Source organism: Gorilla gorilla, chromosome 10, assembly GCF_029281585.2.
Source record: "Gorilla gorilla gorilla isolate KB3781 chromosome 10, NHGRI_mGorGor1-v2.1_pri, whole genome shotgun sequence".
In the NCBI taxonomy this organism is placed as follows: Eukaryota; Metazoa; Chordata; class Mammalia; order Primates; family Hominidae; genus Gorilla; species Gorilla gorilla.
The window spans coordinates 126,132,529-126,158,163 of NC_073234.2; the positions used below are offsets into that span (position 1 = coordinate 126,132,529).

Below are 25,635 nucleotides of genomic sequence, written 5' to 3' on the forward strand. Positions count from 1 at the left end.
AACTCAAAGAGTATTAGTATCTGTATTATAATCCATCTTTGGAAAACTATTTGAAAGAAGCAAAACCAAAATGCAACCGTGTGGTTTCCAGAGCAATTTATTCAGGAAAATCTATTCAATATGCCATCAACAGTTCTCCTGTGTGTATTGTGCTGATAAATAGACACTGAGAAGATTTAACAAGTTCATCATTTAATAAGTCTGAATTCATTTTCACCACATGGTATTGTACACGGTCATCTGCTGAAACAGATTTCTTTTTTAACAGATCTTAGTTTAAAAAAGTCATAGGTACTGTGAGTTCTGTATAAACTGGTGGACAGTAAGTTAGTTCCTTTGTTTTAACTTATAAGCCTCAACTTCACCGCAGAATAAAGAATGTAGGCCAAAGAAAGCATAATCGGTCACTCGTATAGAACAGTATTGTTTCTATAATTTGAAGCTTTCTGAATGGACGGGTTCAGGCCTGATGCAACTGTAAAAAGATTACTTAATGAATAGACTATATGGAAATTGTACAAAATGTTATTACCTTTTATCATTAGTAGCTTAAACAGCACTATATCACTAATTGCTATTCAAAATCAAAAACCTGTTTTTGAATCCCCAAGAAGGCAGCATGTGTACACAACCATACCACCTTGTACTTAGGGGTGTGTCAAAACATAATTCAACAGAAACTTTGGCTTTAGGAAAGAGTCACAAATATTTAAAAGAATGGCTTTGTCATTTTAAGTATACGGTCGGGGAAAAGTGTGCTTTAATTAAATATACATCATACCAGTGATGCTGGCAAGGTTGAAAGTTACTCCTAATGTTGATAGCTATAAAAACTAGTTTGTACATAACAAGACAATGAGAGGAAAAAGCAATCCCTTTGAAACAAAATTCTCAAATAAAAAATGTTCACAGTGGTTTGTATCAACAGTATGCATTTTATGACAAGAACATGTACAGATTCAGAGCACCCTAGGGCTCTCTTTATGTCCTAAAGAAAATGAGCATTTACATGATTATGGGTTGTACTGAATTAAAAAAGATCAATTGTACACTTACTCCTTAGACAGGATAAACTGTCCTGGGGTGTACAGCTTTAACACCATCATTAAAATTGTTTGCAAAAGGAACAGAGAATTAAAAAACAAAACACTTTTCTTTTTGGAGTGAAGAGTCTTTCATTTGCTGTTATAACCAGCAAATGCCATTCACTAAATCAAAAATGGAAGGAAGGGCCCCCACAAACACAGATCTGAGCAAGCTGACCAGTACACATTACAGTCTTAAAAATGAAGGTTATATACTCTATGTTACAAGTCCCGACTAGGCAGTGTCAAAATGACATCTATTTCTTTGCTTGCTTTGTGATCATACCCCTTGGAGGCGTTACAGGTCTCGTGGCATTTGGCTTCTTTTTCTCTGCAGGCTTTAAAATCTGGAGATTCAAAAGACAGTTCACTTAGGAAATATACTCAACCACAAATCTTAAGAGTCCTTAAATTTCATTCAGATCTTCTGTTCAGATGGTGTTTACAACTGCCCCAACAACTGTAAAAGCCCCCCTAGCATATTAACACAAGCTATGTTGAATGTAAACATTTAGTAATTAATGCTATGACGAACAGATAAAATCTATTATCTGGACAAATTATTTTGTCTCTGAGTATAATGACAATCTTCTGAAGTCTACACCTGGTAGTATCTTTAGCTACTCCTTCTGATACAGGGGAGAAAGTTCTTTACAAAAGTGTTTCTCCAACCTGTAGGGGATCCTTGCACAATCTTTGGAATTTTGAAAGCTGCAAGTTCTCTCTGATAATTGGGAAAAAACTATTTTAATTCATTTAACTATGACTGCCACATGATTTGGTGGCTGTATTTATGTTTATGACTAGGCTGGCTTGAAGTTGTACAAGTATCATAATAAGCAAATGAGAAAAAGGCTGAGGCAGATTCTAAATAATGCTTTTGTGCCAACTGAAGGCCAAATGATGTCATGGCACATTAATAGAAGTTTTGTGGAAGTTAGACTAGAGGGCAGAACTAAGTAAACACATAGCACAAGGCACTCAGTACTTTTCACATTCAAGTGGTGATTTAATTTTAGCTGAACATTACATTGTCATTAAGGTTTTAGATTTACAGTAAAAGAGCCATAAGCATTAAGGAGCCAATATGCAATGCAAAAAATTATAATTCAACACTGGGAAAAGGTTCCATAATTAATTTTTTCTTTTACAAGGGATCCACACATTATTCAACTATAATACACACTGGTTAAGGGAAAATAAAAACTTAGCCTACTCAGCATAAATGAACACTAGGCAAAAAGTAGCAATTATATTTTTCAATCAGCAAAGTGTAAACATATTAAAAGGAAATAATGTTGAAACCATGCTCTACCTGAAAAGAACACATTAGTGTTTCATCCACACTCATCATGGCACCTGCATTGTCAAACTCTCCACAATAATTGGGCGCAGAAAACAGAGTGACCAACTGCCTCTTTGCAAAAAATTCATATCCATCTTCAACCACCTTGAAGAGAAAATTTTTTCAATATAAATAGGTGCAAATATTAGGTGAGTAAAACCATGTTTCAGTTTCCCATTGAGCCTGATATCTTGTGTTCCAGAAACACTTTGTATAAATAAGCAATACCTACCCACCAAAATCAACAAGGAGAATCTGTGCTCACACACATGCTCTTAAGTGTACATGTAAAATTCAAAATCAATACCTGATGGGCTCTACATATAAGATCCAAATCATGCTTATGGAGAAATTTTGCAACCACTTCTGCACCAAATGTGAAGGACACTCCTCTGTCATTTTCACCCCAGCCTAAGACATCTTTATCGGGGTCAGACCACAAAAGATCACAAAGAAGACCTTGATCTGGTACATCAGTTGGTCGCATAATTCGCCGAATCTGCTCCATAGATTGAAGATCTGGTGATAAACCTATTCAATGAGGAAAAAAAAAAAGAAGAAAGCAGAACTTTTAAAAGGATACTACCCCTTCAAACGTTCCATTTGTCTACATAGAAATTCAATAATCCTGATATAAAAACTCAAATCTATGATTATATTTTATTTACTTTTGGTTAAAAGAAAAAAAAACACACAGAAAAAGGACAATTGGATACACACTAGAATTATATGCAGTAATGCATGGGGTGCAGTAGGTTTAAACAGTACATGGAAACAATTATATTATACAGAACACTGTAAAATAAAATCCAGTGATTTAAAAAACTCTTCTATGGGCTTCCCCCAGTTGATGACAATAATGAGCGATGTTATGATTGATGGCTTATAATGACTGAGCTGAGAAGATAAGGATGCTCAGTGTGAGGTAGTTCTCTAGGAAACCTGCACTGTTCACAGACCATTAAAATCTACAAGAGCTTATTGTATCGAGTTACAATATGGGATGCATATTGTAAGAGTTAAAAACCATGTATCCAACTCTACCAAAACCTAAGTACAGAAGCACAGAGATAAAAGACATTATGCAGGCTTTTTGATGGCCGATTAATTTCAGACCATACAGGAAAAGAAATTCTCTTTGCAATTACTATTTTAATTACATTATAGAAAGCACAACCACTGAGCAAAGCAAAACAGCTTATAACATATATATGTATATATTTTCAGAGATAGGGTCTTGCTCTGTTGCCTAGGCTGGAGTGCAGTGGTGCGATCATAGCTCACTGCAGCCTTAAACCCCTGGGTTCAAGCGATCCTCCCGCCTCAGCCTCCCAAATAGCTACGGCTACAGGTGTGCACCATTACACCTGGCTAACTTTTAAAACTTTTTCTAATGACAGGGGTCTCGATATGTTATAGGCTGTTCTCATATTCATGGCATCAAGCAATCCTCCTGGCTTGGCCTCTCAAAAGTGCTGGAATTACAGATGCGAGCCACTATGCCTGGCCAAAATAACTTTTAAAATCCAAGTCAGAGAAAGTTCTGAGAGGATAAAAAACAATCAAGGGAAAATCTATTCACATCTTGAGTGTTCTAGAGGATCTCTGGCACAGCAAATTACACATTGTTCATTTTATAGTTAAAAATACTCTTCTGCCGGGCGCGGTGGCTCAAGTCTGTAATCCCAGCACTTTGGGAGGCCGAGGCAGGCAGATCACGAGGTCAGGAGATTGAGACCATCCTGGCTAACACGGTGAAGCCCCTACTAAAAATACAAAAAATTAGCCAAGCGTGGTGGCGGGTGGCTGCAGTCCCAGCTACTCAGGAGGCTGAGGCAGGAGAATGGCATGAACCTGGGAGGCAGAGCTTGCAGTGAGCCGAGATGGTGCCACTGCACTCCAGCCTGGGTGAGAGAGCGAGACTCTATCTCAAAAAAAAAAACTTTTCTAAGCCGGGCACAGTGGCTTACGCCTGTAACCCAGCACTTTGGAAGTCCGAGGCAGGAGGATTGCTTGAGCCCAGGAATTTGTGACCAGACTGGGCAACATGGTGAGAACTCATCCTTACAAAAAATAAAATAAAAATAAAAATTTTCTGCTCTATTTTCAAACCTAGCTTACAGAGTCTAGAATTCCCTGTAATAAATCAATTCCTTAAGATTTTTATCCAAATGATCCTGGCTGTATCAGAGTGAAAGTGCAATGCAACACATCAACAAAGGAGAGTGTTCTGTCAGAGAAAGTCATCCCAATTATAACTCACAAATGTTAAAGTGTTCACCCTTTGGAAGGGATCAAAACCTATTTGGAACAAAAATCAGCCCACCTACCTCCATGACAGCAGAATATCTTCTCATCCACGATGGCTGCTATCGGTAAACAGTTAAAACAGTCTGTGAAAGTTTTCCATAGTTTAATGTTGTATCTTCTTTTACCTGTGATTAAAAAGAGAGTATTACTGTTCTGTAGGCTCATTCTCTCAGGATTAACTTCCCCGAAAGCAAGATTCTGGGTGCCTTTTAAGCAAATGAAACTATGTTTTCATTAAGAATCTTAATAAAACCATCTTATTTTAAGGCTCTTTTAAAATAAGAGCTGGGTGTGGTGGGTCAGACCCGTAATCCCAGCACTTCGGGAGGCTGAGGTAGGAGGATGGCTTGAGCCCAGGAGTTCAAGACCAGCTTGGGCAACATAGTGAGACCCCATCTCTTTAAAGAAAGACTCTCCTGGAGGGAAGGGGTTTAGGAGAGACACATATCTGATCTAAAAGCAATGACTTACATTTTCACATGAAATCTTTTTAAATTCCACAGAAGCATGAAACCAGAATTCCAGATTTGATAATGATTAAGGATTGCCATCAAATCCCAGGAATTATCTGGTAGCATCAATTCTGTTTGAAATAGTCTGCTCTGTCCAATCTCACCGCAGCTAGTCCCCTACTTCTGAATTCAATTACGAACTTACACATGTGGCATTATGACCTTCCTTCTGAGGAAACCTGAGAGTTAGCACCCATCCCCCATGTACCCCCCTCAATAACCTACTGATACCAGAGGATCCCCAGCCCTCAGTACTCTAGCAGGAGGCACAATGATCACACGGCAGCGGCTGCCTCTCACAGGCACTACAGGGCATCTGTTTCCAACACTGCACAGACTCCACATGCTCCCACAGGCCTGATGTCACAGGATGGTCATGTTCCCTCAACAGCAAAGGCATCCACACATTCTGGAGTCAGAGTGCAGTTCTGACAGAAATATGCCTCTATGCACTGTTTCTACAGGAAACTGATGTTCTGAGTTTAAAACCTAGTCACATACCTTGCAAGAACAAATTTCTCTGGATTGGTTGAGGACTGTCCAATTGTCCAGATGCCTTTGTTTCCTGTATGTACTATACTAAGCACAATCTTTAAAAACCAGGAGTTTGGCCAGGCGTGGTGGCTCACACCTGTAATCCCAGCACTTCGGGAGGCCGAGGCGGGCAGACCATCTGAGGTTGGGAGTTTGAGACTAGCCTGACCAACATGGAGAAATCCCGTCTCTACTAAAAATACAAAAATTAGCTGGGCGTGGTGGCGCATGCCTGTAATCCCAGCTACTTGGGAGGCTGAGGCAGAAGAGTCACTTGAACCTGGGAGGCGGAGGTTGCGGTGAGCCTTGATTGTGCACTCCGGCTTGGGCAACAAGAGCGAAACTCCGTCTCAAAAAACAAAACAAAACAAACAAAACAAACCAAGAGTTTGTCCTTAGTCTCTTTTCCTGGGGACTACAGGGACATCTAAAGGTTTAAACCTATACCTCTCCTTTGAGAGTTAGAGCCAGCCCAAGCAACTGACCTGAACCACACCTCCCACCCTGTAATGCAAATCAAGCTGCTTAGGGAGTTTAGCACAGGGCTTGAAATGTAATGTAAATTCAACAAATGTTTGCCTTCTCTCTGCAGAGGAGTGTTATCTTTTCTCCTAATAATTTCTGGTTTCTCAATGACTGGGTCTAACACTGACTATGGTTCACCCTGTTGCATATTTCTTTAGAGGTCCTTCACTGGGGGGTTCGGAAAGTTTAACAAACTCCTCCCGCCAGGCTGAGGAAGGAAAATTGCTTGAACCTGGGAGGCAGAGGTTGCAGTAAGCCAAGATCGCACCATTGCACTCCAGCCTGGGCAACAAGAGTGAAACTCCGTCTCAAAAAAAAGCAAACTCCTCCTTACGAAAGGCTGAAGGGCAATCTGCAAAAACCACCACCTCCCATTTCCAACAGCAATACTACTACTACTACCACCACAGGATGAGTATCCTTAATCCAAGATGCTCCAACATTTGGAACTTTTTGAGCACTCACATGATGCTCAAAGGAAATGCTCACTGGAGCATTCTGGATTTCAGATTTTTGGATTAGGGATGTTTAACCAGTAATTATAACACAAATATTCCAAAATTAAAAAAAAAACAAAAACAAAAAACCTCTGAAACCTGCAACACTTCTAGTGCCAAGCATTCCAGGTAAGGAATACTTAACCTGTATTATAAAAACACAGCTGCTGTCTTAGCTCCCCAGTGACAGTGACTTCCTCTTTCCCCAAGGTCAGCTTCACTTCTGGATATTTTTTTTGAGGTGGGGTCTCACTGCATCACCTAGGTGGAATGAAGCGACGCAACCTTGGCTCACTGCAACCATGGTCTCCCAGGTTCCAGTGATTCTCCTGCCTGAAGCTCCTGAGTGTCCGCGACTACAGGTGTGCACCACCACAGCTAATTTTTGTATTTTTAGTAGAGATGGGTTTTTGCCATGTTGGCCAGACCTCCTGACCTCCTGTGATCAGGTTGAACTCCTGACCTCAAGTGATCCACCCACCTTGGCCTCCCAAAGTGCTGGGATTACAGGCGTGAGCTACCACGCCCGGGCTTTGATTCTTTAGTTATGCCACATACTCCAGCTTCTCCTGCCGATTCCTGCTGGCTTCTCCATCAAAAATCAGTTTGTTTCCTCCTTTTCCCTCTCAGCACTTTAAGCGTGGGCCTGCCTCTTTCTATTCTCTCTTCATTTCCTCCCTAAGGCCACCTCAGACCACTAGGAACACCTGGCTCCTGAAAGGTTTAGCCAGGGTAATCGCCTAACTTCCAAATCCTAAGATTCTGAGCCATAACCTGTAATGCGGTTTCTCATTACTGTACATCAGACAGCTACGGCAGCAGAAACAGATCAACAAACACTCATGTTTTACCCAACAACATATACCTCAGCCTTTCCATCACATTTACAAAGTTTAAAAAAAAAAAAAAGAAATGGTAGTATAAAGTACTTATGTACCTGGAAAACAGGCAGTGGTTTTTAAATTGTCCCATGAAAATCAACATTTGAATACAACTTTTCATTTTAATAAAATTAATAAGTATTTTATATATATATTAAATGTCTGCAAGCCTTCAACCAAAAGCCACCTATGTCAAGGGCACTTTCATGCCCACAAGTAGACTGGATGGCAAATTATATCTGCCTGATGAGAGTGAGGAAGCTTGAGCATAAGATCTACAAATTGTGTTGATGACCAAACAGGAGTTGAAACTGATACCAACCAACACTGATCTTCTAAGTCATTTTTTAAAGGCCTCTGCATTAAGTAGAAACTGAAACTGATGCAGCCAGTATCATTACATTAGGATACACGTCACAACAATGAGGTCAACTGGATTTGAATTCATCAGTGCAAACATGAAAAGTATTTGCTGGGCTAACAGCTATGTAAAAGGAATCCTTTAACTCAAGAGTAGGCCGGGTGCGGTGGCTCACGCCTGTAATCCCAGCACTTTGGGAGGCAGAGGCGGGCGGATCATGAGGTCAGGAGATCGAGACCATCCTGGCTAACACAGTGAAACCCCGCCTCTACTAAAAATACAAAAAATTAGCCGGGTGTGGTGGCGGGCGCCTGTAGTCCCAGCTACTCGGGAGGCTGAGGCAGGAGAATGGCGTGAACCCAGGAGGCGGAGCTTGCAGTGAGCTGAGATCGCGCCACTGCACTCCAGCCTGGGCTACAGAGTGAGACTCCGTCTCAAAAAAAAACAAAAACAAAAAACAAAAAAAAAAAACCTCAAGAGTAACACTTGGAATAAGTATCCAAAACACAGTGTTGGCTGGGTGTGGTGGCTCATGACTGTAATCCCAGCACTTAGGGAGGCTGAGGTGAAAGGATTGCTTAAACCCAGAAATTACAGGTCGTAGTAAGCTATGACCCCACCTCTGCACTCCAACCTAAGGCTCTGTCTCAAAAACAAACAAAAAAAACCCATCACACCTGCCCTGCATTTCACTACCTAAGGAGTAGTAACTGGCTTACTGGTACTTCTCTGACACAGAATCACTGTTAATATTGAATATCTTTCATGTACAAGTTCAATGCTATCAGTCAGTCCAGAACCCACAGAATTTTTGTCCCTGATGATTCCTGCCACCCTATCTTATCAGCTGGATCTCAAGGTCACAGACCAAGCAAACATCCAGTTGTCGGAAAGGGTGGTAGTAGAAGGGCTGAGTCTGTGAATATAATCTTTCTAGGATGCACTTGTAACAAATGTGCTAGCTCAACACATCTATGTGAAATGAGATGGAAAAACACCGCATCTGGAGACTCTAGGTTACGATGTGGTCTAGGGGAGGGCCACAGGGACAACCCTTTGCTGATATCCCTATAATCATATTAGCAAATGCCAAGTACCTGAAGTTCCTTAACCACCTCTTCACTCCAAACCTGAAACCCGTCCTGGCAGCAATGATGAGCACAAAAGGAAGGTGAAGGTAAAGATTCAAAACCTTTTCTGACTTGAAACCCTTTATCGGAACTGATATTTTCAAAGCTTTTTTTTTTTTTTTTTTTGAGACAGAGTCTCACTCTGCCACCCAGGCTGGAGTACTGTGGTGTGATTTTGGCTCAATGCAACCTCCGACTCCTGGGTTCAAGCGATTCTCCTGCCTGAGCCTCCTGAGTAGCTGGGACTACAGGCATCTGCCACCACGCCTGGCTAATTTTTGTATTTTTAGTAGAGATGAGGTTTCCTCATGTTGGCCAGGACGGTCTTGATCTCTTGACCTTGTGATCCACCCGCTGTGGCCTCCCAAAGTGCTGGGATTACAGGCGTGAGCCACTGTGCCCAGCCTATTTTCAAAGCTTTAAGAACTGTGTTTTGTCAATAGTCAAATCAAAGTGCACCTTTAATTAAACAATCCAAAATGGGTCACAAAATGTGTAAAATACTGTAAAAATAATCTTTGTTCAGCACATTTTAGTTTTAGGAAAGTTACTGCCATTCTTCCTGGGTGTGGATATGCCAGAAGGAGAAAAACTATAATAATTTCAAAAACTAATTATTTACGTATTGCAAGATTCCATTTGCATGCAATGTTCTCTAGAAAAGACAAAAAGTAGATTAGTGGTTGCCTGGGGACTATGGTGATGGTCGCATAACTCTATAAATTTACTACAAATCACTGAATTGTACACTTTTAACAGATTAATTTTATGGAATGAAATTACATAATAAAGTTGCTTAAAAAACTATTTGGAATGGTTCTCAGATTTCTACTAAGAATTAAGTTATCTGTGAATACAACAATTTAAATCTTAAAGCAACCATTACCATGATCATTACTTCCTAATCTGATCATCACATCATAAAAGAATCCAAGACCTTATTTTATTACAGCGGCAGTGTTATTTTTCTACCCAAGAGAGAAAAAACTGGCTGGGCACCATGGCTCACGCCAGTAATCCCAGTACTTTGAGTGGCCTAGGTGGGCAGATTCCTTGAGCCAGGAGTTTCAGATCAGCTTGGGCAACAAGGTGAAACCCCATCTCTTCAAAAAAATACACAAATTAGCCAAGCGTGGTGATGCATGTCTGCAGTCCTAGCTACCTGGGAGGCTGAGGCAGGAGGATTGCTTGAGCCTGGGAGGCAGAGGTTGCAATGAGGTAAGATGGTGCTACTGCACTCCAGCCTGGGCAACAGAGTGAGACTCCGTTCCCCCGCCCCCCTAAAAAAGCTAAGCTAAAAACAAGTTGATGAAATAGAAAACATGAGAGATGATACCACTGCATCTGAACTCTCACAATTCCTAACAGAAGTACGTGATAATTGTTTATGATAAATATCTTAATTTCAATAACTCTTCCTTAGATATAGAAAAGTACTTACATTCATCATAAAATCCATAAATTCTGTTGATGCTGGCACATTCATGGTTCCCTCTGAGAAGAAAAAAATTCTCAGGATATTTGATTTTGTAGGCCAGTAAGAGGCAGATCGTCTCCAATGACTGCTTTCCCCTGTCCACATAGTCCCCAAGAAACAGGTAGTTGCTTTCTGGTGGGAAACCACCGTACTCAAAAAGTCGCAGCAAATCATAGTATTGTCCATGGATGTCACCTGGAAGCAAGAATTTTGTTACACAGTGTTCCCATACTTAAAGCTCAATCCACTAACAAAGCTTTGGAAAGACATTCTTTAAATATTCATTGTAAAATGGCATTGACCTCTAGTAATGAGAGTTTAATTGGGCAGCCAACACTAAGTAATTTCCAATCTTACATCATATTTAGTTCAATTGAGCTTAACAAAAATTTTAAGTATATGTGTATGTCCAGAACCTCACATAAAATTCAACTATTAAGAATTTATTCTGTGGAAAGGGTTATTATGTCCAAGCATGCATTCTTGCCAAGTAACATGGTATCCCTTTCAGGCTGACTGATCAATATCAGATCTCTGACAGCTCAGTCTCTGGGTACTGTGTCAGCAGAACTGCTGCACTTCTAGTGAGTCTTGGCCCCATCTGAACAAAAGCACATACACACATACACACCCCCCCCACCCCCCACCCATCAATGCATTTAGCTTTCAATTTCTCCCTGCTAGATAATGCCAAAGAACATTTTACTTTTAAAAACATGAACACAAAGTTTTATCAATGCAAATATGCTATAAGAATATATTACTCAAATGAATAAAGTTTAGTTTTACATTGAGTTAAAACAGATTATGTGCTTCTATTATGCAGAAAACAGAACCACAAAATCAGCATCAAGGAAGTTCTATTTTTAGCTATAACCAGTGTTGCTTTAAACTTAAACATATTCCTATACATCCAGGTAGTTCAGACCTTTCCTCAGCTCTCCATTCTTAGTTTCATTTTTTTCTCCTGCAATGTTTATTCCTTCAGCAAAATATTTTTTAAAAAAATCTGAAGTACATCTAAGTAAACTAAGTCCATTAGAGGTATTTATTCTAAAGCTACTATTTAACTTACTTTTAAGTAGTTCCAAGCTATTCGCAAACAGGATAATCATTTTGCTAGCTAATACAAGGTCATCAACATATCCTTGACTCAGTTAATCGATCATGTAACGAAAGATAACTTGTGTGCCCCAAACTTACCACATATTTTGAGTGGTGCTTCAAGTTCTAGTAGGATAGGCTGACTGAGAAAGATTTCACGAGACTTTAAGCACAGTCCTCTGATTTCATTCTCCTGAAGCTGGACATTCTTACCAGGTTTGGACCCTCTCACTGCAAGAGAAAAATCGCAATTAGTCCAATGAAGCCAAAATACAAAATACAATACGAGATTTAGATAAAGGGGCAAAAACATGGTTTAACTAGCTTTCTGAGTGGCTTCATTTTCAGGACACTTATAATAAACATGGTTTTAATGTCTAATTAGAATCTTAAAATCTTAGACAAGACTTAATTGCATCTTCGATACCAAATAAGACTTCTTTTATAGTATTCCAAAAAAAGAGCCATCCTGTCTGTGCAAATGCTGTTAGAAACAGGACTGCAGGCCAGATGCAATGGCTCACGCTTGTAATCCCAGCACTTTGGGAGGGTGAGGTGGGCAGATCATGAGGTCAAGAGATCCAGACCATCCTGGCCAACATGGCGTGCACCTGTAATCCCAGCTACTCGGGAGGCTGAGGCAGGAGAATCGCCTGCACCTGGGAGGCGGAGGTTGCAGTAAGCCAAGATCGCGCCACTGCACTCCAGCCTGGCAACACAGCGAGACTCCGTCTCAAAAAAAAAAAAAAAGAAAAGAAACAGGATTGGAAATACTCAGAACCCTCCCCCATCAGTGTTTTCCAGAGGACCATGGGTATCTCCTCCTGAGGATCTCTGATTTAATTTACCTATGAAAAAATGTTAGTGTTGTTTTCATTTCATTAAGAAAACGTTGGTTCATTGTACTTATTTTGCCATGCATTTTCTGGGCCTGCATTTGGGTTTATGCTCACGTCTATATAGGGCAAAGGATGTCAGTCATGTGCTATACTGTAAGAAAGCACGTTCCCTAATAATTTGAACAGATAAGATAATAATGGGAGAAAGAAATCATTGCACAGCATGGGGCATCCACACCACCAGAGCACTTAGGGTTCTTCTATCAAAGTACAAACTTTGCAACAGAACTCACTTGTCAGCACGTAGGTAGTTGTGGGAAAGAAATTTTGTTTTGGTTCCAGTGTTAACAGACTGGATAGTCATTAGATACAGATAAAGTAGCACGGAACTGCTAAATGTACCTTAATTTTACAGTTATAAAGTTCACTTTTGGACCCCAAAATATGTAACTAAGTCTCATTCTGATAAAAATATTATACAACAAGAAGCAATAAAAGCATAGTAATAATAGTCTTCGAGGAAAGATATGAAACAGATGCATATTTAATAAAACAGCAACTGAGCAACAAAAATGTTTTTTCCATAAGTAATCTTTTTTCTCTCTAGACACACATACAGAGTTAGAACTCAGGAAATACTCCCGGTGAAAGATGGGATCCCCACTTCATTGGCCAGAAAATGCCAATCATTAGTGATTTCACCACAAGTTAACCAAAAACTTGGGCAGACTGCCCAGCAGGAAGCTTTATTTTCGGCTAGGAAGGAAATCCTAGAAGCTTCTGGTTTCAACGTGAATTTTTTTCAGCAGAGTCCCACACTTATGAATGAATAGCTAACTCTAAGTCTTCCAGGAGAATATTTCTGCGATAAATAGCTCATACCATATAATGGGCAAGCTTTGTTGTATGAATGCTATTGTAGTTAGTCAACGCCATCAGATGAAATCAATGTTGCTAACAATTTTTTTTTTTTGGCTTTGGAAGCTCTCCACTGTCACCTTTGAACATAGTTTATATTTGTTTTAACTCCTTTATTCTGTTTCTGTTTGTCCTCTGGGTAAGGACATTCAGAGATCAGTAAAAAGCAAAAGCAATACTAACAGCAATTTAAAAATTCTTCTTTTTTGAAGAAGCCTGGTGCCCAGGCTGGAGTGCAGTGGCATGATCATGGCTCACTGCAGCCTCAACCTTCCAGGCTCAAGTGATCCTCTTGCTCTGGCCCCCCAAGTGCCGGGATTACAGGCATGAACCACTGCACCTGGCCTTAAAAATTACTCTTAATATTAAGATTAGATGCAGCTTTTCCAGAAAAAATAAAGATTTGTATTTAAAGAATGGTGCTTATGAAAAACATCAACAAACATGGTCTGAAAGCTTCTTAAATACCCTAAAATTAGCAGAAAGAAAAAAGTTATATAAAGATAGAAACTGCCAAAACCATCTTCCATCAGTTATCATACAACTGCTCAGACTTCAGGCCTCTGCTCAGATACCACACTTCACCCTGGAGAAAAGCTTCTCTCATCCATCTCCTCTCCCCTCACAAGCTTGCTGCATGCTTTTTGAAAGGCTCTCTCAACATCAGGTCACTACCCACCACACCCCCTCAACCATGCTTGTATTTGTTTTATACTTGCCAGTTTGCTTCTGCCGGCTCATCTGGACCCGCTGGTAGAATGTAAACCCACAGCAGTAAACTCACAGCAGTAGTCCTGCTCTGTAGTGTACATGAGCCATAGCCAGCATGCAGCAGGTGCTCAAAATTTGTTGCATGACTGAAATCTGGATAAGTCTTTAAGTAGTGTTGACTGGTGGCATTAGAATTAAACATACATTCCAGACTATATATTTATTTATTTAGAGATGGAGTTTCACTATTGTTGCCCAGGCTGGAGTGCAATGGCGCGATCTCGGCTCACTGCAACCTCCGTCTCCCGGGTTCAAGCAATTCTCCTGCCTCAGCCTCCCGAGTAGCTGGGATTACAGGCATGCGCCACCACATCCAGCTAATTTTGTACTTTTAGTACAGACGGGGTTTCTCCATATTGGTCAGGCTGGTCTCGAACTCCCGACCTCAGGTGATCCACTGCCTCGGCGCCCAAAGTGCCGGGATTACAGGTTTGAGCCACCGTGCCCAGCCCAGACTATATACTTTTGATGAGCAAAAAGCCTGTTTCTGCACTATAAAATTATAAAACAATAGTGCCACTTGCTTACCAGGCTTTACTGGAGTATTTTTCAAAGTATGAAAATCTAGAATTACTCTTAAATTTCACGTTGAATTGTCTAACAGAGATTTCAAATGGGGCTTGGCAGTCCAAGTGAACACTGGAGAGCTCTTAAAAGTTGTCATATCAGGCTGGGCGTGGTGGTTGGTTACTGCGGAGGCTGAGGCAGAAGAATCGCTTGAACCCGGGAGGTGGAGGTTGCAGTGAGCTGAGATCGTGCAACTGCACTCCAGCCTGGGTGACAGAGTGAGACTCCATCTCAAAAAAAAAAAAAAAAGTTGCCATATCAGCCAAAAGCATACAAATTCACTTCACTATTTTTTTCTTTCTTTTTTTGAGATGGAGTCTCGCTCTGTTGCCAGGCTGGAGTGCAGTGATGCGATCGTGGCTCACTGCAACCTCCACCTCCTGGGTTCAAGTGATTCTCCTGCCTCAGCCTCCCAAGTAGCTGGGATTATAGGCGTGCGCCACCGTGCCTGGCCGACTTCACTATTTTCAATGTCCATCAAACAGAATTATTTACTCATTGTAGTTAACATTTACTGAGCACTTATCCACTAGGCACTGTACTAAGGGCTTTATATTGCCATTCAATCCTGTCAACGATCCTAGGAAGTCAGGCACTGTCATCTCCCATTTTACAGTGACTTAGTCCAAAGTCACAGAGCTTAAGGACACGAGGCCGCGATGCTACATCTAGTGGTGCATCCACCATACCACCCTCCCAATTAAGAATCTGTTCTACATTGAACTTCAAAACCAAAGGAGAAGGCCGGGCACGGTGGCTCATGCCTGTAATCCCAACACTTTGGGAGGCCGAGACGGGTGGATGACCTGAGGTTAGGAGTTCGAGACCAGCCTGGCCAACGTGGTGAAACCCCCATCTCTACTAAAAATACAAAAATTTGCTGGGCATCGTGGTGCACGCCTGTAACCCCAGCTACACAGGAGGCTGAGGCACGAGAATCACTTGAACCCGGGAGGTGGAGGTTGCAGTGAGCCGAGATTGTGCCACTGCACTCCATCCTGGGCAACAAGAAAGAAACTCCGTCTGGGCCAGGCACGGTGGCTCATGACAGTAATCCCAGCACTTTAGGAATCCGAAGCGGGCGGATCACCTGAGGTAAGGAGTTCGAGACCAGCCTGGCCAACATGGTGAAACCCCGTCTCTACTAAAAATACAAAAATTAGCCAGGCGTGGTGACAGGCACCTGTAATCCCAGCTACTCGGCAGGCTGAGGCAGGAGAATTGCTGGAACCCAAGAGGCAGGTTGCAGTGAGCCCAGATCGCATCATCACACTCCAGCCTGGGGAACAAGAATGAGACTTTGTCTCAAAACAAACAAACAAACTCCGTCTCAAAACAAACAAACAAACAACAACAAAAAAGCAACACCAACTTAGACCTAAGGATGTGACTTTTCAGTACAAGTATTAATATTTCTTTATCTGGCTAGAAAGGGAGATTCAGGAAAATGTATTATTACTGTTAAAAGTGAAGGTTGCTCTGTAGAAATATATCTGATCTATTTTTCTGGCAAATCACTGACATGAGCAATAATAAAAACTTCCACACATTTTTACTGAAAACAAACTGGTAAAAATTTGAATTATAAAAGAACAGCAGCCAGATGCGGTGGCTCGGACCTATAATCCCAGCACTTTGGGAGGCCGAGGTGGGAGGATCGCTTGAGCTCAGGAGTTGGAGACTACCCTGGGCAACACGGTGAAATTCAGTCTCTACCAAAAATACAAAATATAGCTGGACATGGTGGCATGCGCCTGTAGTCCCAGCTACTCGGGAGGCTAAGATGGGAGGATCACTTGAGCCCGGGAGATAGATGCCGCATTGAGCCGAGATCATGCCACTGCACTCCAGCCTGGGCCACAGAGTGAGACCCTGTCTCAAAAAATTTAAATAAATAAAATAGCATTGGTGATTATTTACAACACCAGCTCTTTCTCATAAGCAATACTACTTTTGAAAGTTAGTTGCTGGCAAAAAGCAAAGCAAAGATGGAAACTATGGAAGGAAATTTAAGACAAGTTTGAGATTATTTATGAGGCATAAAAAAGTATTTTCCTTGCCACATAAAGGCCCCTTAATTGTTTAAAGAAAAACATATTAAAGAAATAGCATATACTAAAAAAGCCCTAGCTGAATTCTAATGAAGTTTCAGAACCTAAGAAAGGCACAAGTGGTATAAAAATAAGCCAACGAAGATTTTGCTGTTTTAAAATAATCCTGTTAAAAAGTAGGTGATAATTCTAACAATATGCCACATCATATTCATTTCAGTGAAATCAATAGCCTCATGATATTTGACACATTTAGGAAAATAAGACTCAAACCAAAACAAAAAACAGTAAATACTTCCAACATTAAGCACTCCCATAAATAACTGAGTTCTTTTCTGCAAAAGTATAAACCACAAAAATGTTATCAAGAATCCTTTGGGCCGGATGCGGTGTCTAACGCCTGTAATTCCAGCACTTTGGGAGGCCGAGGTGGGTGGATCAGCTGAGGTCAGGAGTTCGAGACCAGCCTGGCCAACATGGTAAAACCCCATCCCTACTAAAAATACAAAAATTAGCAGGGCATGGTGGTACATGCCTGTAGTCCCAGCTACTCAACAACTGAGGCTGAGGCAGGAGAAATCGCTTGAACCTGGGTGGTGGAGGCAGCAGTGAGCCGAGATCCTGCCACTGCACTCCAGCCTGGGTGACAAAGACTCAAAAAAAAAAAAAAAAGAAAAGAAAAGAAAAGAAAAAAGAATACTTTAGTTTCTCTGCAAAGTCACCAGCAGAAAGACTTCCATGTTCTGATTATCACAATTTTTATTCCACACCCTGCCCTCTCCCATCCTGATTTTCCTAACTGATGGGGTTACACTTCAGGCATTGAGAAGTGACACCAAGGCAGGGAGCTGTGGTTCACGCTTGTAATCCCAGCACTTTGGGAGGCTGAGGTGGGAGGATTGCTTGGGGCCAGGAGTTAAACAACAGCCTAGGCAACACCCCTGTCTTTAAGAAAAAAAGAAAAAGAAAAAAAAAATAGCCAGGTGTGGTGGTGTGTGCCTATAGATCCGGCTAGCCAAGAGGATGAGGAGGAAGAATCGCTTGAACCCAGGAGTTCAGGTCTCCAGCCTGGGGACAGAGTGAGACCCAGTCTCTAGTAAAAAAAATAAAAGTGACATCATTTTTTTCAAGGCAGATAGGATGTGGCTGCAAAACACTGTCTACTGTTCTCAATAAAGCATCTTGAGTTTTCTACACCTCGAGTAAAACCAATCCATTAAAAACTTTAATTTTCCACAGTCTAAGAACACATTTCGGTAATATACCACTGAGTAGACTACATTTTGAGTTTTCATTTGCTGTAAGCTTTACTGTCGGTGATGACCACTACCTTCTAGAAGAGGGATGACAGTAAACCCCAGTGAAGTGGGGAAGCTGGAGATATCAGACAAATCACCAAGATCCACAAACACATCATCTGTTCTTGATGCTTTGGATACAGAGGTATGATCTTAAAATATCAAACTCTATCCTGGAATTCCATAAGCTCCATGGAAATGAAATCTTTCCTTCTTGGTCTTGAATGACTTTCCAGTTCTTTATCTACAAAGCGACTGACACCCAGAATATTATCTCCTTCATATTTCAATCTCTCAGGTCAACTAACGGCCTCAATTGTAAATTAAGTTAAATGGTGAAGTCCACATAACATCAATAATTTCCCTGCTTCACCATCAGGAATCCTCACCTAGTCAAGTGGGCTGACTGGTACTGTGATTCTGCACAACAGGTTACAGGTTGTAATAGGACTGTGCTTTCAAAGACATCAAATCACCTCACTAATTTCTACAGCTGACCACTGCTGGGCTACAACTGCATGTCCATTTGCCCAGTTATGAGGAGGAACACCCTAGGCTCAGAATGCAGAGCGCTCCTGTGTGCCACATCCCCCGCAAGCACAACGTCACACACAATTCTGTCAGATTTCACTGCTGCCTCCTGCTACTGACAGGCAAGAGGGCACTGCGGGCACAAGGAGAGTAATCCTTTTTCAATGCTGTGGTTTAAAAAAGGACTCCTGCAAGCTGCAGATCATCTGTCTCCAACAGAGCTTTCCCACCTTGCCTAGAAGGAGAGGAAGTGGGCATATGACCAACATACTGATGGGAAAGGAAGGGCAAGGGCTCACATCAGAGTTCTTATCAATGAGGGAAATAGAAACTGACAACTTGGATGTGAGTGTAAAAATTACCTGCTCTGTAAACAAATAATTACAGGCTGGGCACGGTGGCTCATGCCTGTAATCCCAGCACTTTGGGAGTCTGAGGCGGGCAGACCACTTGAGGTCACGAGTTCAAAACCAGCCTGGCCTCATCTCTACTAAAAATACAAAAACTTGGCCGAGCGTGGTGGTGCATGCCTGTTAATCCCAGTTACTCAGGGGGCTGAGGCACCAGAATCGCTTGAACCAGGGAGGCAGAGGTTGCAGTGAGCCAGGATCCCACCACTGCACTCCAGCCTGGGTGACAGAGTGAGACTCTGTCTCCAAAATAAAATAAAAAAATAAATAATTACAGGTGTTCATTAGGAAAGATTACTTTTGGTTTTTTTTGGTTAGCATATTAAGAAACCTTCCCCTTTTTAAACCATTATGTTTGTCCTTTATTATCTTTAGGACCAGGGATGGCTAAACACCAGAATATGAACGTTTTATACTGCATCAAAAAGTTGAACACATGGGTTATTTAAACAATCTTAGAGTTTCAGAATATCTGAACACTCCCTACCTTCAGAACAACCCTTATGTATCAGAGGATTAAATCTGTAAGCACTTTCTGTGAGCCAGGGCAGAGATCATATTTAAATCACTAAAACAAGTCAGGCAATTCTGCAGAGCCTGACATGGTCTTGCACTTTGACAACGGCCTTCTTCAAAGCAAAGATGCTTCTTGCAAACCAAGATGTGAAGTAAGTTACAACCACCTGCTATGCAAAAAAAATGCTAGCCACCATGGCTCCTTGAAGGAGGTCATTTACAAAGTAAAACTGCCCCAAATCTCACTTGTCTTCAATACATCAGAACAAATCAACAGCTGGCTTATTTTCTCTCAAAATGCCATTTCACTGTGTAGTTATTTAAATAACTAACATCAGTTATACTAAGGAGTTAACAACCTTAAGGTTTTATCATCAGCAAGGCAGAGCTTGGATAAAAGCATCCATGGTGGGTTGCAGAGGTGATGCCTCGCTTACAGAAATACTCAAGAGTTCAGAGAAGAAAAGAACTGCAAAGGTTAGTGACTAAGATCTAAACCAACATGCTGTTTTTCTTAAGACTTCACTTTTCAGTTAGCTTTTCAGTACTATTACTCAGCTACTTCTCAACTAGGTTATACTGCTCTCAAGCTTAAAAGATCAATTCTAAACACGTAAAAAAATCTACCAAAGTCACAAAAGTCATATTCCCTCTACTTTCAGATATACTTACATCTTAAAGTATTTAGGGGAAAAAAAGGTTTTGGGGGCATTACGAAAAGAACAAAATTTAGGCCGGGCATGGTGGCTCATGACTATAACCCCAGCACCCGGGGAGGCCGAGGTGCGAGGATTGCTTGAAATCAGGAGTTTGAGAACAGCCTGGGCAACACAGTGAGACTCTCATTTCTATTTTAAATTATTAAATTTAATTTTTTTAAATAAAAAATTGTAAAACACAGAATTTATTACCAACATCATTTAACTTAGATATCTACATATCCTCAATGGATCATCTTCAACTGTTTCTCTGCCAATTTAACACCCACGAGAAAAAAAGAAATTTAAGTATACTTTGCAGTTAGCCTATTCCCAAGGCATTAAAATGCAGTGCTTTATTAATTTCAGCAAAAAATGAAATATAAGAAAACCTGGTTTTCAAGTGCCACATAACAAGAGGAACTATTAAGAAACAATGATCTCATTTTAGATGTATCATTACTTACCAGGCAAAGTACTTATTAGGATTTTAAAGATCAAAATTAACAAAAGCTGTTTATGAATAGAGGCAGTTATGGGCAAACCAGAACTTAAATTAGCAAGCCTTAGATGATCTTAAAATTCTAATGTTTCTAATCCATGCAAATTCCAACTTTTCCTGTTTCCTCAGAGAAATAAAGCCACACATATCCCTGCAGAGATAAGCAGAATTTTAAAATTTAGAAAGAAAATATTTAACAAAAATTTCCTTTCTTACAGCAAACTATTTTAATCAGTTTCTGACCAACTGCTGCCTCGAATAAATTAAAGAACTATATTAACTAGTATGAAAAAGTATGGTTCTTATATAAATACCTGGCATTAAAAGAATGACAAGGTTTTCACCTACAATACAAGGTTTTCACCTGCAATAACATTTCAAGAGCATTTCAGGGGTCCTTAATGACATTTAGTGTTTTTTTGTTGTTTTTTTTTAAAGACAGCATAAAAGGAAAGAATGCATAGATTAAGAAAAGGACGAGATATTTTCAGGAGCTTCATTTTAATAACTTACTTTAAAAGATCTGTAAATTCTAACACCAGAGCTGTCCAACTGTTCATGCCCTCGACTCCACCACTCACAGCGTTTATAGTCCAACAATATTTTAGGACTGTATAAAGGCAAAAAGCAGTTAAAACTGCCAAGTTCCCATTATGAAGTGTCCAAGTTAGGGGATATGACTGAATTCTTACAAAGTCTTGGATAAGATGTTAGCATCCGTTGACATGCCCTTGAATCTGAAAGCAGCTCATTTCAGCTTCCGTCTTTAAAAGCTGAACCTCGCCCCTCTCCCACATCAACATGAATCAATTGCCAGGCACCTCACAAGTCTTAGATGAGCCGAAATTTAAAGCTTTCTATTAACCTTTACTTAACCACTGGCCACCTTCCTTCCTACATAAGGTGACAGTGTTGTCTGTAGCGGGTTCTAGCTCCCGGCTATGTGGATTTGAAATCCAACTGTCACTAACTGTGTGACCTTGGTTAAGTGACTTCATCTCAGTTTCTTCTGTAAAATAACAAAAACAAAAAAAATTGCAAATATCTTGCAATGGGTGGGAGAATTAAATGAAATCTGTCTTAAGTGCTCAAAGAATGCCTGACACACAGTAAGCGCTTTAGAAGCGTCAGTTATGATTACAGTAATAATTCATGGATGCAAAGTGCTTAAGACAGAGCCTGGCACATTGGAAAGATAATGATAGCGTCAGCCTCGTTGGCTTCCTCGTCAGATGCACGTTCAGGAAAAGAGCGCGGAGACCTCTCCAAGATTAGAACAACTTAAAAGGATTTGGAGGGCAGGCGAAGACAGGTTCTCACACCTCTTGAGACATGAACCAAGTAACAAGAAATGGGCCCCCCAAGACCCCAGAACCACGAAAAATAAAAATAAAAGCAAGCAGGAAAAGAGCCCCCAAACCCGGCGGAACTCATGCCCTCATCAAACTGCCTTCCGAGAGGACGAGCACCGAAAAGCCCATCTGGCACAGTACGGCACACGTCGTCCAGGAGGCTGGACTGGGATCCCCAACCATCGCTCCAAAGACCCGTCCGGTGTGCGGGGGCAAACGGGTAGGGGCGGGAAACGTGGGGGTGGGGAGCGGAGTTTTCAAATTCCACGGCCGGGAGGAAGCCTGCACCCTCGTGCAATGAATGAGCGGAGCCTGGAGGGTCCGCGGCTGGCGACAAGTTGGGAATCCCGGGCTGGCCTCTCTCCGGCTGCAGTCCCCGGCCCGTGGGCCAACTCGAGGAGCTCACTCCCCACGGTGCTGCAAGCCCAACCGGCCTCCCAATTCCCCTCCCTCGAGCCCCCGGGGCCGCCTGCCGCCCTCGGGACCGCCTCCCCCTTCAGCCGCCCGCCGCCCCCCTTACCTTCCAGCAGCCGTTGGATAATGCTGTCGATGTTGAGTTTATCTAAATCCGCCATCGCCTTCCCACCGCCGACCCTCCCGCAGCGGCGCCGCCGCCGGCTCGCGCCCGGGACTCACACCTCCTTTCCCACCCCACGAGCAGAGGCGGTGGTGGCGGCGGTGGCAGCAGCCGCGGCGGGTCCCCCCCCTGCCACCCCGCTCCCTGCTTCCTCCTTCTCTCCCCACTGGAACCACGAGAAGAACAAAATGGCCGCCGACTCCTTAGACAGCCTCGGGCGGCGCACGGATGCGCGCGGGGAGTGCAGCGGCCCGGCCGGGACTTCTTTATGGGCCATAGGGCGCGCGGGAGGGGGCGGGGCCCGGGCGCGGGAGGGGGCGGGGCCCGGGCGCTGGGCGGGGCGGAGATGGTTGAGCGCAACCGCGTCCCCGCACGGGATCCTTCCGCCAAACGGGCCGAGTAAATAGGCCCGCCCCCAATGCCGGGCCCGAGCGAGAGCTGCAAAGTTGCACGCGGGAGTTGGGGCTGGGGGAGGAAATGCAGCTGTGCACACCGCCGGTTGCGGCCATCGCCGGATCTTGTGCATTGAGGCTAGATGTTTGCAGACCTGGACAGGTGGGAGCTCACCGAGGGATTTCGGGGGTCCTGGAATTTACCCTTTAAGATAAATCTGGGGTGAGGATGGAAAAGGAGAATAATAAAGAAAAGAAGGTTGACTTATTTTGGATTCAGATATACTGGAACTTGGGACAAGAGAAAGGTTTATTTGGTAACTAAAAAAAAAAAACCCTCTTTCAGATAAGTCAAAATGTAACAGTTACTCATTGTGAGTCGTGGGTATATGGGTATTTGTATACATATTTTTTGTGCACTTCTGTAACTTTAGGGGTAAAAAATCCATCCTCAAAGAAAATTTTATCATTTCTGTCCCTTGGATTTATCTTTCCTGAACTCGGAAAGTTATGTAATCATCGGGACGGTTATCCCGATTCTAGCCAGGGCAAAGTTGAACGAGCGCGTGCAGCAGTTAAAAGGGGAATTTGCAGATTTCACGCGTGCAGGCCGGGGGCGGGAAGAGAAGATGCAAGCTGCGCGGGCGGTCCTGGGTTCTGCAGACACCCGAAGAAACTTTGGCCCATTCCTCTCCGGCTTCCCAGCCTCCCCGAGGGCACTCCTATCCAAGGGGCCCCCAAACTGTGCCACCTCCAGGGGCTGCGCGTCGACTTTGGCTGGGTTTGGAAGTACAGCCCACACTCAGCAAACAGATCGGCTCTCTTTCCTGACCTTTCCATGTACGTTGCTTCCTGCAGCGCTTTACATTTTGCAAAGCCGCCTCTCTCCGAGAAATTCATTTTGTTTCCCAAGGCGTGCAGGATGCACGAATCCCCATCTCAGTATGCCACGAGGTAATTGCACCACCCAGGCATCCTCTTCCAAAGCAATGTCCTCAGGGTGCGGGCTCCGTGTCCCCTTACTTGGGCCCCCTCGCTACTGGTGCAGGGCCCTTGAGTTTCAGAACTCAGCCTATCGATCCACTTTCCTCAGGCACCAACTCACTTTCCCCTGCTACAGCTCTGTCCACCAGAAGTCACATAAGTGCCATTTGTCAGGCCAAGGCAATGAGCCCAGTTGGTGACATTCGGAGTTGGTGCCCAGCGCTGCTGTGAACATCTGGCTATGGAGGTCGGGGGGGCTCTTGCTGGAGTCCACAGGACTTTGGGCTACTCCAGGGCAGGGTGCATCATCGGAATGGCATTTAGGGTAGAAATATGAAAGACAGCAATTCATTCAGCAGACAAATATTTATGGAGTACCCACTCTGTGCCAGGCATTTGTTCTAGACAGGGAAGCAGGGGTGATCAAGACAGACAAGGCTTTTCTCTATGGAGAGTCATTTAGTCAGTCAGATGGTAAGCAAAGATGCAAATAAAAATATCAGCTTCTGATAAGTGCAGTGGAGAAAAATAAACAAGAAAAAAATGCTACTGTGTTCATTTCTTAGTATGTGCCAAAAAATGATCTCATTGAATCCCCAAGATAATCCTAGGAATTATGTCCTATTCCTATCACCCCCATTTACAGATGAAGAAAGTGAGGCACAGAGAGGCTAGGGTGGTTGCTGAAGGTCACACAGCCAGGAAGTTACAGAGTCAGGGCTGGAACTCAGGACAGCCTGAAACCACAGCCCTCGTTCATATTCAGTAAAACCCGGCAGTGAACCCCCAGCAGCGTTCACATCCCTGGTACATACTGGGCACATATCAATTTGGAACCCAGTGGAATGACTGAATTGTGTCTCTGCCCACAATAGGAGTGCCATAATTTTCCTCATGCAAAATGGCAGGTGTGTTAACCTCTTGCAACATCATCAGGGCTGGAGGACTTCAGACTGAGCTGGGACATGGGGAGAGCCTCTGTCCCCAGGCTGTTTTCTGCTGGGCAACTCCCCTCCAGAGTTCAGTTCTGCTGGCACATGCCTAAGTGATTAGCTGGCTCTGAGCCTGAGCATGGCATAGCTCACCAGGGTGGGCCCTCACAGCTCCCAGGAACCAGCAAATAGCTGGTGGAGGAAAGCACTGATTCCCTATTCACCTTTTTCTGCCATTATCAGCACCAGTGGCTTTCCAAAGATGAGTTGATATAAGCATCCTGTCAGAAAGGATACAGCCTAATAAATGGGATGTCCCTTCCCCTCTCTAGGCCTCAGTTTGCCTATCTGTAAAATGAGGAGAGTGGATTAAAGTGCACTTTTCAAACTGTCTTTCCTGGCTCTACAGAGCTTTCTTAGGGGCTGCTGAAGATGATGGGGAGCTGATAATTAGAAGAGAGTGGCTGTGGCCAAATATTGGAAACTCAATAGTGTCTCTGAGGATATTTAGGCTTTGAGGGGGGATCCCAGTGCCT

The 25,635-nt window shown here is 42.7% G+C and overlaps 1 protein-coding gene across 1 annotated transcript; it reads right to left on the minus strand.

Moving 5' to 3' along the window:
• Positions 1-81: 81 nt before the first annotated feature.
• On the minus strand, positions 82-23,056 carry PPP1CC (protein phosphatase 1 catalytic subunit gamma). The gene is made up of 8 exons (XM_004053888.4): positions 22,735-23,056; positions 11,861-11,992; positions 10,622-10,852; positions 4,761-4,865; positions 2,738-2,961; positions 2,401-2,535; positions 1,372-1,432; positions 82-475 (listed from the first exon to the last, which is right to left on the minus strand). Exons 1-8 carry the CDS (start codon positions 22,787-22,789, stop codon positions 405-407), a joined length of 1,014 nt encoding a protein of 337 aa, XP_004053936.1. The 5' UTR covers positions 22,790-23,056; the 3' UTR covers positions 82-404.
• Between the last annotated feature and the right edge of the window lie 2,579 nt (positions 23,057-25,635).

Excerpts from the sequence above, each read along its gene's own strand:
- PPP1CC (XM_004053888.4), bottom strand. The coding sequence starts at position 22,789 with ATGGCGGATTTAGATAAACTCAACATCGACAGCATTATCCAACGGCTG. Across the intron at positions 10,853-11,860 it reads AGCACCACTCAAAATATGTG|GTGACATCCATGGACAATAC; the intron begins GTAAGTTTGGGG and ends TCTTGCTTCCAG. Across the intron at positions 1,433-2,400 it reads CACTAATGTGTTCTTTTCAG|ATTTTAAAGCCTGCAGAGAA; the intron begins GTAGAGCATGGT and ends TTGAATCTCCAG.